Source organism: Henckelia pumila, unplaced genomic scaffold (genome assembly GCF_033568475.1).
Source record: "Henckelia pumila isolate YLH828 unplaced genomic scaffold, ASM3356847v2 CTG_298:::fragment_3, whole genome shotgun sequence".
Taxonomy (NCBI): domain Eukaryota; kingdom Viridiplantae; phylum Streptophyta; class Magnoliopsida; order Lamiales; family Gesneriaceae; genus Henckelia; species Henckelia pumila.
In genome coordinates, this window is record NW_027331797.1 from 851,652 (window position 1) to 866,145 (window position 14,494).

The 14,494-nt window shown below is 37.0% G+C and overlaps 1 protein-coding gene and 1 long non-coding RNA gene across 5 annotated transcripts; one reads left to right on the forward strand and one right to left on the reverse strand.

Moving 5' to 3' along the window:
- The first annotated feature begins 585 nt into the window (after positions 1 to 585).
- Positions 586 to 13,591, forward strand: LOC140870980 (sulfite exporter TauE/SafE family protein 3-like). Of its 4 annotated transcripts, none has more exons than XM_073273415.1 (12): positions 586 to 1,047; positions 10,938 to 11,097; positions 11,205 to 11,405; positions 11,461 to 11,525; positions 11,638 to 11,659; positions 11,794 to 11,885; positions 11,951 to 12,046; positions 12,163 to 12,213; positions 12,357 to 12,578; positions 12,727 to 12,854; positions 12,992 to 13,136; positions 13,298 to 13,591. In XM_073273415.1, exons 1-11 carry the CDS (start codon positions 817 to 819, stop codon positions 13,134 to 13,136), a joined length of 1,413 nt encoding a protein of 470 aa, XP_073129516.1. In that variant the 5' UTR covers positions 586 to 816; the 3' UTR covers positions 13,298 to 13,591. The 4 variants fall into 4 exon arrangements, with proteins under 4 accessions (XP_073129516.1, XP_073129517.1, XP_073129514.1 ...); XM_073273416.1 differs by having other exon boundaries at positions 587 to 1,047; positions 12,761 to 12,854; positions 12,992 to 13,132; positions 13,229 to 13,309; XM_073273413.1 differs by having other exon boundaries at positions 588 to 1,047; positions 12,761 to 12,854.
- Positions 2,191 to 2,964, reverse strand: LOC140870900 (uncharacterized). The gene is made up of 3 exons (XR_012147567.1): positions 2,750 to 2,964; positions 2,604 to 2,627; positions 2,191 to 2,250 (listed from the first exon to the last, which is right to left on the reverse strand). It is a non-coding gene; the product is annotated as an uncharacterized lncRNA (long non-coding RNA).
- Positions 13,592 to 14,494: the final 903 nt, after the last annotated feature.

Here is a 14,494-nt window from a genome sequence, read left to right on the forward strand (position 1 = left end):
AACATAGATGACCAAAATCGCTAAGTGACAAACATACAAGATCAAATTTGTAGTTTTCCAAAAAATATATATATAAGGGTGTTGTCCCTCCTTGTAATGTTTTTCCTTTCATCAATAAAACTATTCCTTCATAAAAAAAAGAAAAAAAGAAATAGTTTCCTATGAAGGAATAGTTTTCTTTTTTTCTTATATTACCGTATTCTTTTAAATTTTTGAACATGCGCATTCTTCTTGCAAGTTCCAATTACCATGCAATAAGAAGAAATTAACGTAAGGATTAAAATATTATACACCATTCAAAATCTTAACTACAAAGAATTGCCAAAATTGACAAGTGAAAATTACATTTGGAAAAAATAGATAAATACTACGAATTTTTTTTTTTTTTTTGTTTCACTAGATATAGGATCCCCGCTCGTAATATATTTATTATGCCAGCTTGTTCAATATTTTTCTCTTCCACTGTCGATTTCATGCATCAATCGATTTTTTTTCTTTTTAATCTTCCAACTAATTTTCAATTTCCAAAAAATGAAAAAAACTAATTTTCACGCCATTTTAATCTTAAGCTCTTCCATTTATTATTTTCATCTCTATTACAGACGACGTTCTTATCTTGATACAACATTTTTTAAGGAAATGTGTGCTTTCAAAGTTTTCTTTGCTTACTCTCCTTTATCAAGATGCAAATTAATGTTGCTTCAATCACACGGAGACTCGTTTGAAGTTAGTCCGCAAAAGTATACATCAAACATTGAAGTATTCACAATATGATATCTAATTCGTAAAATTTGGAAGCTTGGAAATTCTTGATGCATGGCGGTGAATCAAGCAAAATGGAAGGCTTTTGGACCATTTTGTACAGTTGTGTGGAGCTTTAAATTAGCCTCGATCTTTGTTTCTGCTGACAGGAGCTTAAAGAATGAATTTTTGTCCCATAATTCAACCGGGGTTCCGAATTATCTGGATTCAGACTCAGATTTCTGGAGGTCGTTTGTGAGTTTCTTATGGCAAGCAGACAAGTCAGGTTACCAGCACGTTTGGCCGGTGAGTACTCAAGATCAAGATTCCTTTTTTGGTAAAATATTGTGTACTTGTATATTTTAATTTCTAATTTCATGAGCTGGGCTAAATTTAGTGTTCATGAAAGGGCCCGTGTCCTGATTTAATATTTAATGATCAAACAACCAGGATTAATTAATGTAAACAGCGAAAACGAGTTAAAAATTTGCGTTTGGGCCTACAGAAATTTCGGCATGACCTATTAGTAAATAGGACATCCCAAAAACCTGTACAACACAACCAGCAATATATACTCGAAAATAGAGTCACAACTCCAATTTACAAACCTATAGCCGCACTGGCCAGGACTAAACACATGCAGAGCCGGCAAGACTCGATCACACAAATAACAATTCAAAACAAGGTCCAAAACTATTTATACAGATACACAGGGCATCACCCCGGCAAATATAAAACTCGCTAAACTGATATATACATATATCTAGGAACTCGACTCCACGCTCGCCTCACTGGGTACCACTAGATGACGCTCCACCAGATGCGTCAAATCCCCCTGGATAACCTGCTATGGAATCACAAACAACCACAGCATAAAAAGAAAACAGGGGTCGGACCCCAGTACGACGAACTATAAAAATTACGACAAATATATCTGACATGAATAAAATCAAGTACAATGCAATGAAATGCAATGTAATGCGTGACAGGTATCAATGAAATAAGGGATACCAAAAGGAGTCCAAATAATCGTATCACAATAAACTCAGTGGCCACCCGTGCCAGGAACGCAGCAGACCTCGAATCATCACTGCTAATCCATACACGTAGCATCGGAGGGTGACAGGAGCAACCCGTCCAGCCTCATGCTGTCATCAGGAGTGTTGTACGTAGCATCGAGAGCACGGTTGCTACCCGCTCAGTATCGTGCTAACTCAGGAGTGCAATAAATAATGTCACTCGCTCCATCGATGACTCAATACATCTCAAGAGATCAATATCAATAGCAATCAAAGGAGTCAAGGCTCAACGTGCTATGAAAAATTAGTAAAATGAGTGAATGCAATCATATAATCCACATAAGCACATAAAACACGTTATCACTCATTACAAAATACTTAATATCATTACATGCCATTATAGGCGTCGTAATATAAACAGCTCATACGTACCTCAACCAATACTTAATTACCACAGAAATATCTCAAGTAATATTCGAATACTCCAATCCTGTGAAAAACCATTTATTTCACATCAATTCCTATTTTCGTTTACAAATCTGACAATTATCGGAACTAAGTTTAAAAATCAAACTAACAGTTCCAAATATTCATATTTCATATTCAGTCATCCTATCCATGTCTAAATCTCGATAAATGACTCTAAAAGTCGAAATATCAACATATTCAGATTCTGAATATTTCCAGAAAATTCCCAAAATTTTTGAATATTATATATATCAATTCTAACACATCAAAACATCTAAAACTTGATTTCAAGACTTCTAAAATTCGAAATTCCCAATAAAATAAATCTGGAAATTCGAAATAATGCTCCAATAATTTCTGAAAAATAGCCAATACCTCCAATCGAGTCCGATATAATACCTACAACCAATAATAAATCAAATATCAATTATCGAATCAAAATTCCCAAAATTCGAAACCCTAACTACTGAAAATAACCTCAAAGCTTGGAATTAAAGGTCTAACCAACTAACACAACCTACCCCTAAACTCCGGCAACGATCGGCGGTGGCAAACGGCGGCGAACGGCGGCGGCTGGTGCGACGGGTTTCCGGAAATCTCAATAAAAATATGAAATATAGGTACCGAAAGATAGGTCTCGTCGAGAGGATTCCAGAACTATATTTACTTTTGAAATCCGGCCAAAAACGAAGGAGATATGGAGATTTGAAGCGATAGGAAAATTTGAAGAAAAGAAACAAAAGAAATGAAGAAGAAGACGCGAGACGCGATGCAGGCGGATGGAGGAGAGAGAAACAGTCTGAATATATATATCCATATCTATTTAATTAGATATGTATTTCTTTAATGTGTGTCTTATTTTATTCATTCGGGGTTCAAACTTGACCCGGTTCGAGTTATTTCAACTCCTGTGTGCTCTATTAATAACATATTTATTTTAATATCGTCTATAAACCGATATTTATAAATACATATTTTTAACACACAAATTAATTACTATATATTAATATCGGGTCCTTACATTTCTCCCCCTCTTAAAACAAGATTTCGTCCTCGAAATCAAACACACATCAAACTTATACACATAGTCAAGCATCTATCACTGATAGTACATAGGGAAATCAGAGTACATGGCATAATTCATGACATTGTCAAACAAATGAGGCCATTCTTGACGCATTCGAGACTCCAATTCCCATGTAGCTTCTTCTCTTCCATGTCTACTCCATTCCACCATAACCAAAGGAATCGTCTTGTTCCTCAGTTGCTTTTCTTTATGATCAAGAATCTGCACTGGATACTCAACATAGCTAAGGGAACTATCCAACTCCACATCATCAGCCCTCAAGATATGAGAAGGATCTGGTTCATACTTCCGCAGCATAGATACGTGAAATACATCATGTATCGCAGACAAACTCTGCGGCAAGTTCAAACGATACGCTAAAATACCAATCTTCTCAACAATCTCGTATGGACCGATATAACGAGGAGCTAATTTCCCTTTACGCCCAAATCTCATAGTACCACGAAATGGTGATACTTTCAAGAAAACAAAATCGCCAACCTGAAATTCTAAAGGTCTACGTCTGTTATTAGCATAGCTGGCTTGACGATCCTGGGCTGCTTTCATTCTTTTCCTGATCAGTTCAACTTTTTCTTTCATCTCTTGAATAAACTCTGGTCCTGACAACTGTCGTTCTCCTACTTCTTCCCAACAGATCGGAGATCTACATTTTCTGCCATAAAAGGCTTCAAATGGTGCCATCCCGATAGATACTTGATAACTATTATTGTAAGAGAATTCCACCAGAGCTAAAGATTCTTGCCAACCACCACTAAAATCCATCACAACAGCTCTTAATAAATCTTCAAGTGTCTGAATAGTCCTTTCAGATTGACCATCTGTCTGTGGATGATAGGCAGTACTCATGGAAAATTTAGAACCCAAAGCTGATTGAAAACTAGACCAAAACTTAGAAGTAAATCTGGGATCACAGTCTGATACTATAGTAACTGGAACACCATGCAATCGCACTATCTGATCAATGTACATTTTTGCCATTTTCGTATATGTCCACGTACGATCATATGGAATAAAATGGGCAGATTTAGACAATCTATCCACAATAACCCAAATGACATCACAACCACGATTAGATCGAGGTAGGTGTGTCACGAAATCCATAGTAATGTGTTCCCAATTCCACTGTGGTACTTCAAGACTAAGTAACATACCACCTGGTCTCATTCTTTCAGCTTTAACTTGTTGACACGTCAAACACTTAGCCACAAAATCAGAAATATCATTCTTCATACCTTCCCACCAGTAATGGGCTTTCAAGATATGATACATCTTTCTAATTCCAGGATGTACACTATGTCGACTACAATGAGTTTCTCGTAGTATATCGTCTTTCAAATCTATCAAATTCGGAACCACAAGTCTACCATTATAACGCAAACATCCATCAGAAGCAACAAGAAATTTCCCTGACTGACCAGCTGGAGTTAATTCTTTCAAATGATGAATATATGGATCAGTCTTTTGTGCTGCTTTGATTTTTGAAATTATTCGTGGTTCAACTTGAATAGATGAAACTATGAAATGATTACCTTTAGCTCGATAAGTCCATCCTGAAGTTCTCAAATGCTCATGAACTTTAGAAATAGTTAAAGATGCCAACATCTTAGTATGAACTTTTCTGCTCAAAGCATCTGCAACTTGATTCACGTTTCCTGGCTGGTATTGAATATCACAGTCAAAATCCTTAAGTAATTCCAACCATCGACGTTGTCTCATATTAAAATCAGACTGTGTGAATAAATATTTCAGACTCTTATGATCGGAATAAATCAAAAACTGCTCTCCGTACAGATAATGACGCTATATTTTCAATGCATGCACAATGGCAGCCAATTCTAAATCATGAACTGGATAACGAGTCTCATGTGGTTTCAATTGACGAGATGCATACGCAATCACGCGTCCATTTTGCATCAAAACACAACCTAGTCCATTCAAAGAAGCATCTGTACAGACAACAAATCCACCTGAGCCTGAAGGTAATGCGAGTACTGGAGCCGTAGTCAATTTCTCTTTCAAAGTCTGAAAACTAGCTTCACATTCCTCAGTCCACACAAAACGTCGATCTTTTTGCGTCAATATAGTCATAGGCCTAGCTATTTCGGAAAATCCCTTGATGAAACGCCTATAATATCCAGCCAAACCCAAAAAACTACGAATCTCAGAGACATTGGTTGGTCGAGACCAATTAATAACAGCTTCAATTTTACTAGGATCGACAGATACTCCTTGTGCTGATATCACATGTCCTAGAAATAATACTCTGTCCAGCCAAAATTCACACTTCGAAAACTTAGCATATAATTGTGATGTTCTGAGTGTCTGAAGAACTAATGTTAAATGTTCTTTATGCTCCTTCCTTGACTTAGAATAAATCAAAATGTCATCAATGAAAACGATAACAAATCGATCTATAAACTCCCGAAACACACGATTCATTAAATCCATAAAAACCGCTGGAGCATTAGTCAACCCGAAAGGCACAACTAAGAATTCATAATGTCCGTAACGCATTCGAAATGCTGTCTTGGAAACATCTTCCTCTCGAACTCGAAGTTGATGATATCCGAAACGAAGATCAATTTTAGAATATACAGATGTACCCTGCAACTGATCAAACAAGTCATCAATTCGTGGCAAAGGATACTTATTCTTCACAGTAGCCTGATTCAATTGCCGATAATCGATGCACATTCTCATCGTTCCGTCTTTCTTCTTCACAAACAAGACTGGAGCACCCCAAGGTGATACACTTGGTCTAATATAACCTTTTTCCAGCAAATCTTGCAATTGCGTCTTGAGTTCTTTCAATTCTGCTGGAGCTAATCGATATGGAGCTCGGAAAATAGGACTTGTCCCTGACATTAATTCAATGCTAAGATCTATTTCCCTTTGAGGCGGAAAACCCGGAATCTCATCAGGAAATACATCAGGAAAATCCTTAACGACAGGAATATCTGAAACTTTCAATTTCTCTTCCTTCGTCGCATCAAGAGCATAAATCATAAATCCTTCATTTCCTATCGACAATAATCTAAACATTTCCATTGCCGATGGAATGCGAGATTGTGAATCACTACCATAAAAATTCCACTTATTGCCATAATACGGTCTAAATCTCACAATGCCATGGAAACAATCAACCGTAGCTCTATAATTCATCAGTGTATCCATACCCAAGATACAGTCAAAATCAGACATAGCTAGTTTGATTAGATTGGTTATCATTATTTTATCCTCAAATCTAATCACACAATTCAAAACTATCTCATTAGACATCAAGAAAACACCAGCAGGAGTAGCAACAGACACAATATCCAATAACGGAGTAAAAGCAATCTCATGCTCATCAGCAAATGTAACAGATAAAAATGAATGAGATGCTCCTGTGTCTATCAAGATACGTGCAGGATACTCAAAAATATAACAAATACCTGCAATAACTCCCCCAGGTGCATCTTGTGCCTGATCCTGAGTCATAGCATGGACTTGAGCCTGCTGTGGACCTGGAAAACGCTGCTGACTCTGAGGAGATGGATACCTAGGCTGCTGAGTGGACTGTACTGGAATATAAGGCTGTGTAGGAGCAAACTGTGGTACAGGAGCATATGGTCTGAATGATGGTCGTCCAGAAAACTGGCCAAACTGTTGTGGCTGAAATTGCTGTCTTCCAGCATTTGGACATACTCGAGACGAATGTCCAGCCTGCCCACAAGTATAACAAGTTCCTGGAAATCCTGTACAATATGCACTCAAATGATTACCACCACATCTGTCACAGTACACTCTCCCAGACGATCCAACTGAACTTCCACCACGACTACCACTGGAATTGGAGGAACTAGACTGTGGTTTCTTTTTAAATGGCTTCCCTCTAGCTTTAAACCAAGGCCTTTTCGCTTGCTGAGAAGATTGCGTAGGCTGATATGAAGGTAAACCCATTGGTGTCTGTGAACTGCTTCCAACTCCTTGAGGAACAGATGCTGGGATTGATTGTGGTTCACCCCTGAGTAGACTTGCTTCAATTTTCTTTGCCTTTTCTACCGCTTTCATATAAGTCGATGGAGTTCCAGTAGTTACCAACGTATGGATCGTTCGTGTAAGCCCCTTCAGAAAATGTGAAAACTTTGATCGATCATTCTTTGCAACATGTGGGACATAAGGCAAAAGAGCAGAAAATTGAGAAGCATATTCAGCAATAGATTTATTGCCTTGCACCAACAGATTAAATTCATCTTCTTTAGCAGAATATTATGATGGTGGTGCATATTCTTGTGCAAACTGCTTACAAAATACTTCCCATGTGATCTTTTCACCAGAATCAGAAAGTGTTTCTGCTGTCGTTTCCCACCACAGTTGCGCTCGGTCTTTCAGCTGAAAAGGAACTAACTTCAGTCGAATGTCATCAGGATATTCTAATCCATTAAACATATTGTTGAGACTTTTCAACCAACTAGCAGCTTTCTCACTTCCTTCATTGCCAAAGAACTTTTGCGGACGCAACTCCTGAAATTGAGAAATTATTAATCGTATTCCTCCCATTTTCTCAGTCAATTGGGCTACTGGATCAGCCTCAGCCTGAATCGCTTTTCCTTTGTCAGGATTTACCCGTGGTTGTTGTTCCACCTCTAATTCCACATCTTTCGGAGGCTGAACAGCTGGTCGACCACGTCTTCCCCTGACAATATCATCAAGATTTCTAACATTTTCCGCTGCAGACTCTTCTACAACTTCCTTCCCTTTTCTACCTCTTCCTCCTGATGCCATTCTACAAGACACAAGGATTTAAATACAGGCAAAAATATCTTAACAAACAGAAAACTATGATAGGAACTCAGAGTTCTAATAGAATTCATAAACTAATTCTAAAGCCAAGAACTACTGGTTCTAACAAATACGTTCAAAAATAAACACCACAAGTACGTCACGTAAGAACAAGTAGTCACACACATACGCAACCATTTTGTTAGTGTCTAAACTCGAGTGTCCTAGACTCTAATTCGAGCATATCCCAGTATACGCTCTGATACCAAATGAAAGGGCCCGTGTCCTGATTTAATATTTAATGATCAAACAACCAGGATTAATTAATGTAAACAGCGAAAACGAGTTAAAAATTTGCGTTTGGGCCTACAGAAATTTCGGCATGACCTATTCGTAAATAGGACATCCCAAAAACCTGTACAACACAACCAGCAATATATACTCGAAAATAGAGTCACAACTCCAATTTACAAACCTATAGCCGCACTGGCCAGGACTAAACACATGCAGAGCCGGCAAGACTCGATCACACAAATAACAATTCAAAACAAGGTCCAAAACTATTTATACAGATACACAGGGCATCACCCCGGCAAATATAAAACTCGCTAAACTGATATATATACATATATCTAGGAACTCGACTCCACGCTCGCCTCACTGGGTACCACTAGATGACGCTCCACCAGATGCGTCAAATCCCCCTGGATAACCTGCTATGGAATCACAAACAACCACAGCATAAAAAGAAAACAGGGGTCGGACCCCAGTACGACGAACTATAAACATTACGACAAATATATCTGACATGAATAAAATCAAGTACAATGCAATGAAATGCAATGTAATGCGTGACAGGTATCAATGAAATAAGGGATACCAAAAGGAGTCCAAATAATCGTATCACAATAAACTCAGTGGCCACCCGTGCCAGGAACGCAGCAGACCTCGAATCATCACTGCTAATCCATACACGTAGCATCGGAGGGTGACAGGAGCGACCCGTCCAGCCTCATGCTGTCATCAGGAGTGTCGTACGTAGCATCGAGAGCACGGTTGCTACCCGCTCGGTATCGTGCTAACTCAGGAGTGCAATAAATAATGTCACTCGCTCCATCGATGACTCAATACATCTCAAGAGATCAATATCAATAGCAATCAAAGGAGTCAAGGCTCAACGTGCTATGAAAAATTAGTAAAATGAGTGAATGCAATCATATAATCCACATAAGCACATAAAACACGTTATCACTCATTACAAAATACTTAATATCATTACATGCCATTATAGGCGTCGTAATATAAACAGCTCATACGTACCTCAACCAATACTTAATTACCACAGAAATATCTCAAGTAATATTCGAATACTCCAATCCTGTGAAAAACCATTTATTTCACATCAATTCCTATTTTCGTTTACAAATCTGACAATTATCGGAACTAAGTTTAAAAATCAAACTAACAGTTCCAAATATTCATATTTCATATTCAGTCATCCTATCCATGTCTAAATCTCGATAAATGACTCTAAAAGTCGAAATATCAACATATTCAGATTCTGAATATTTCCAGAAAATTCCCAAAATTTTTGAATATTATATATATCAATTCTAACACATCAAAACATCTAAAACTTGATTTCAAGACTTCTAAAATTCGAAATTCCCAATAAAATAAATCTGGAAATTCGAAATAATGCTCCAATAATTTCTGAAAAATAGCCAATACCTCCAATCGAGTCCGATATAATACCTACAACCAATAATAAATCAAATATCAATTATCGAATCAAAATTCCCAAAATTCGAAACCCTAACTACTGAAAATAACCTCAAAGCTTGGAATTAAAGATCTAACCAACTAACACAACCTACCCCTAAACTCCGGCGACGATCGGCGGTGGCAAACGGCGGCGGCTGGTGCGACGGGTTTCCGGAAATCTCAATAAAAATATGAAATATAGGTACCGAAAGATAGGTCTCGTCGAGAGGATTCCAGAACTATATTTACTTTTGAAATCCGGCCAAAAACGAAGGAGATATGGAGATTTGAAGCGATAGGAAAATTTGAAGAAAAGAAACAAAAGAAATGAAGAAGAAGACGCGAGACGCGATGCAGGCGGATGGAGGAGAGAGAAACAGTCTGAATATATATATCCATATCTATTTAATTAGATATGTATTTCTTTAATGTGTGTCTTATTTTATTCATTCGGGGTTCAAACTTGACCCGGTTCGAGTTATTTCAACTCCTGTGTGCTCTATTAATAACATATTCATTTTAATATCGTCTATAAATCGATATTTATAAATACATATTTTTAACACACAAATTAATTAATATATTAATATCGGGTCCTTACAGTTCATGTTTACGGCGTAGATTAATTTGTTTTATTAAGGATCTTAGTATTGATATTGGTGGAGGCAGGTAGTTTATCACTACTGAAATACAATTAGCTAATTTTCACTTATTCTTTACTGATTATATAATTTTCACTATTTTGTTGTGCTTATTACCATAGTGAAATTATGATAGATTTTTGTTTTTGTTTTACATAAGGAGCAATTGTATCATAGAGAAATCTCCCAGTTAATACACTAGTCTTTTGTGTTTAAGCTTGATTTTTGGGGTCTATGTTTGTACTTGAGTTGCTAAAATTAATGCCTGATTCATTGATATTGATCACGTGCCTTAGTAGATGTCATTATATAGCATGGAGTCGAGATCGTGCTTCGTGCTTTATCATATTTTTACTTGTACGTATACTGATGTGGAGTTGTAATTTCTGTGTGAATTGAGTTGAGAGTTGAGATTGTCCTTTGATGTATTTGAATCTGGTCTGTGATCCACAGGATATGGCATTCGGTTGGAGAATCATTGTTGGTACAATAATTGGCTTCTTTGGAGCAGCATTTGGGAGCGTTGGTGGTGTTGGGGGCGGAGGAATATTTGTTTCGATGCTTACTCTGATTATAGGATTTGATTCAAAATCATCAACTGCAATATCCAAATGTGAGATGGAAACATCTTAGATTGAATCCAATCTTCAAATATTGGCTTATCTTAAGTTTGTTCTAAGGTTGATTTTGTCATTCTAACGGCTATTTCTTACTCGAAAGGTATGATCATGGGTGCGGCGTTCTCCACCGTATACTACAATCTTAAGCTCAGGCATCCTACCATTGAAATGCCAATCATCGACTATGACTTGGCACTTCTAATCCAACCGATGCTTATGCTGGGAATTAGTATTGGAGTTACTTTCAATGTGATATTTGCGGATTGGATGGTCACTGTTCTTCTCATCATTCTCTTTACAGGTGATAATAACTGAGGCTCTTATTGAATTTTTCTAATGTTATGTGTTCATTTCAGTCACGTCGACGAAGGCCTTTCTTAAAGGTGTTGAAACGTGGAAAAAAGAAACCATCTTTAAAAAGGTAACCATAACAGAGTTGAGAAAATAGCTAGCAGAAGTTATCGTTTTTAGGATGAAAGCAAATCAATGGTTTTTTTTTAAAAAAACTGAGTGGCATTTTACTGTTTTTGTAGAACGCAAGGCGACTCAAAACAGGTGGTTCTTGGACAGATGTTATATCTTCATATGTCGTCGAAGAACAACAATCCTGTTTTTTACTTATCTTTATCCTCTTTTGTTGCTCTCCACCCTCTTTAGTTATTAAAATCACTCATGTTCCTTCATATCAGGAAAAAGTAAAGATGAAGCAGAATATAAGCTTCTTCCAGGTGGCCCGAAGGACGATTCAGAAAAGGTTGCTGAAGACTTGTCAGAAGCTAAGGTGAGAATTGTATCCAGAGCAATTTTTAGTAACCTATAGTCTAATTTACCATTTGATATATTTAGCAATCTCAGGTCAAAATTATTGAGAATGTGCGTTGGAAGGAGTTTGGGCTACTTGTTTTCGTCTGGGTGTCATATCTCGCACTTCAGATCACCAAGGTTTTGATTATTTTTCTTAAAGAGAAAACTAGTTTTCTTCTTACGTTCTATAAAATTCGTCCTACATTCTTTGAACATATTCAAAAGTACAAGTGACAAGCCTTGAATCGTCACAGAATTACACGTCGACTTGTTCAGTAGCATACTGGGTGGTGAACTTGGTGCAGGTACGTGTATATATATATTTTATGTTTCAGAACTTGAAGGAAGTAATATGGCACGGTCATTTTGGTATACTTTCTCCGAATTCCTGTGGTGAAACTGTAACTTTTTCTGTAAAAAAATTATTTTTCCTCCTTGTTTTCTGCAGATTCCCGTGTCATTTGGCGTATCAGGTTACCAAGCGATTTGCCTATACAAAGGATGGCGAAAAATTGAATTCAAGGGAGATGAAGGGGCCAATCTTCAAGTACTTCAGCTGATTGCTTTTGGCTTCTTTGGTGTCATGGCTGGTATTGTAGGGGGGCTACTAGGCCTAGGAGGCGAATTTATCATGGGTCCACTATTTTTGGAGTTGGGAATCCCTCCGCAGGCGAGTTTCAAACTCCTTTTAGTGTATTTTGATCAACCTGTTTGGACTCTTTTAAATCATCTGATCAGACTAAATTTTCATAATCGACACACTTGATCTTGAATGATAGATAGGTGTATGATTATCCTTTCGTTTTATTTTCTTGAAGCCTGAAGGGTTCTTCACAAATACATGTCCTTCAGGTTTCGAGTGCCACTGCCACATTTGCCATGATGTTCTCCTCATCCATGTCTGCGATCGAATATTATTTGTTGAAACGTTTTCCAGTTCCTTACGGTAAGTGAATCTTGATAGCAGTCATGAAGACACAAGAAGTTATGTTGTTTGCATGGGAAATTTCTCAAATATCAATTCATATATATATCGTCTTTGTATGAATTGTGTATGTTTGAATTCTGATTACATGGTGGCAGCTCTGTACTTTGTTGCTGTTGCGACTGTTGCTGCTTTAGTAGGGCAACATGTTGTGAGAAGGCTGGTGAGTGTACTGGGAAGGGCATCCATTATCATCTTCATTCTTGCTTCCACAATCCTTGTGAGTGCCATTTCTCTAGGTGAGTACTTCATCACAGACTGCAGTATGTAATCATAAAAAAACAGCTCCTTTTGAATCCTCTGAATGCATTCATTCATCATAATCACATCAACAGCATGATATATCCAATGGTGCACCCTATATATATGTACTCGGTCCGCAGCAGAGTCAGAAACTTGACAAGTCCACATATTTCAGACATGATTGAAAAAATCGAACGCCACGAATACATGGGATTTGAGGATCTATGCAAATAGCAAAGTGTAACTGATGTTGCTCATCAATACATTCTTACACAAACACATGCGAGAAAATTGTAGTCAACCTTCAAGTGGGATGAACCTTTGTGTGTGTGTCTAGTTGAGTACAAGTACATTGGAAATTCATCAAAATACTGTATCAACACCTATACTTCATATTATAAGATTTGATATACTAGTGCAAACGGCTTATATATTTATTTTTTCATCGATATTTATGTTATACTAGAAAAATGTACGTGCGTTGCACGTAATTATAATTTTATTTGATCGAGATTGAAGTTATCAAATTTCAATTGTTTATGTTTATTAAAATTACGTGTTATACTTTTTACTGACAAGTTTAAACTTCAGTTACTATGATTCAATATCCAATTAGCAGGTGAAGCGGGAATATTACGTCTGTAAGGGAAAAGGGTTGCACATAAACAGTTTGAGGTGTTGTCCCAAGGTGTTGACAACACCTACAATAACACCTTGAGTAATTTGCAGCGGAATATAATTAAAGAGTGAATAAAATAAATAAGCAACCATATAAATAGACTCAATGATTTAAGCAAGAGTATAAAATACTCTTGCAGCGCCTCAGGGCAAAACTTCACTAGAAAACTTCCAAAGAGTTTTACAAACCCTAACACTAGTGATTATTGTAAAATTCAATTTCTCAAGTCAAGTCAGAAAATAAATAGAAAATGTTCTCCTAAAAGCACTTTATATGAAATAGAATAACGAAAACACAGTAAGGAGAAAAACAATGTTTAAGCCAAAATCACACGAGCAGCACACTTTTTGATCTCCAATCTTCAAGTGTTCTACACGGCCTCAAGTTGTCACAACTTCAACTAAGCTTCAGAGAGATCTTCAGCTTTCACACAATGTACGTACTTAGGTTCTCACGTTTTTCTCTCTATTAATCTCTCTATCTTGTGTACGCCTTTTTCAAATAAAATAGACTAAGAATCCTTCTTCAATCTGTTTCCTTGTAGGCATAGGATTCCTTTTATTTGATCATGTCAAATCTACACAAATAAAGAAAGATAAATATTAGATATGATATGATAAATATTCAAATCAGCTTATCAATATCGCAAATAGGAAATAAAGATTACTTCATGTCCAAG

Coding starts and splice junctions, on each gene's coding strand:
- LOC140870980 (XM_073273413.1), top strand. CDS start 817: ATGGCGGTGAATCAAGCAAAATGGAAGGCTTTTGGACCATTTTGTACA. Junction 11,406..11,460: donor TCTCATCATTCTCTTTACAG/GTGATAATAACT, acceptor TGTTCATTTCAG/TCACGTCGACGAAGGCCTTT. Junction 12,855..12,991: donor ACGTTTTCCAGTTCCTTACG/GTAAGTGAATCT, acceptor ACATGGTGGCAG/CTCTGTACTTTGTTGCTGTT.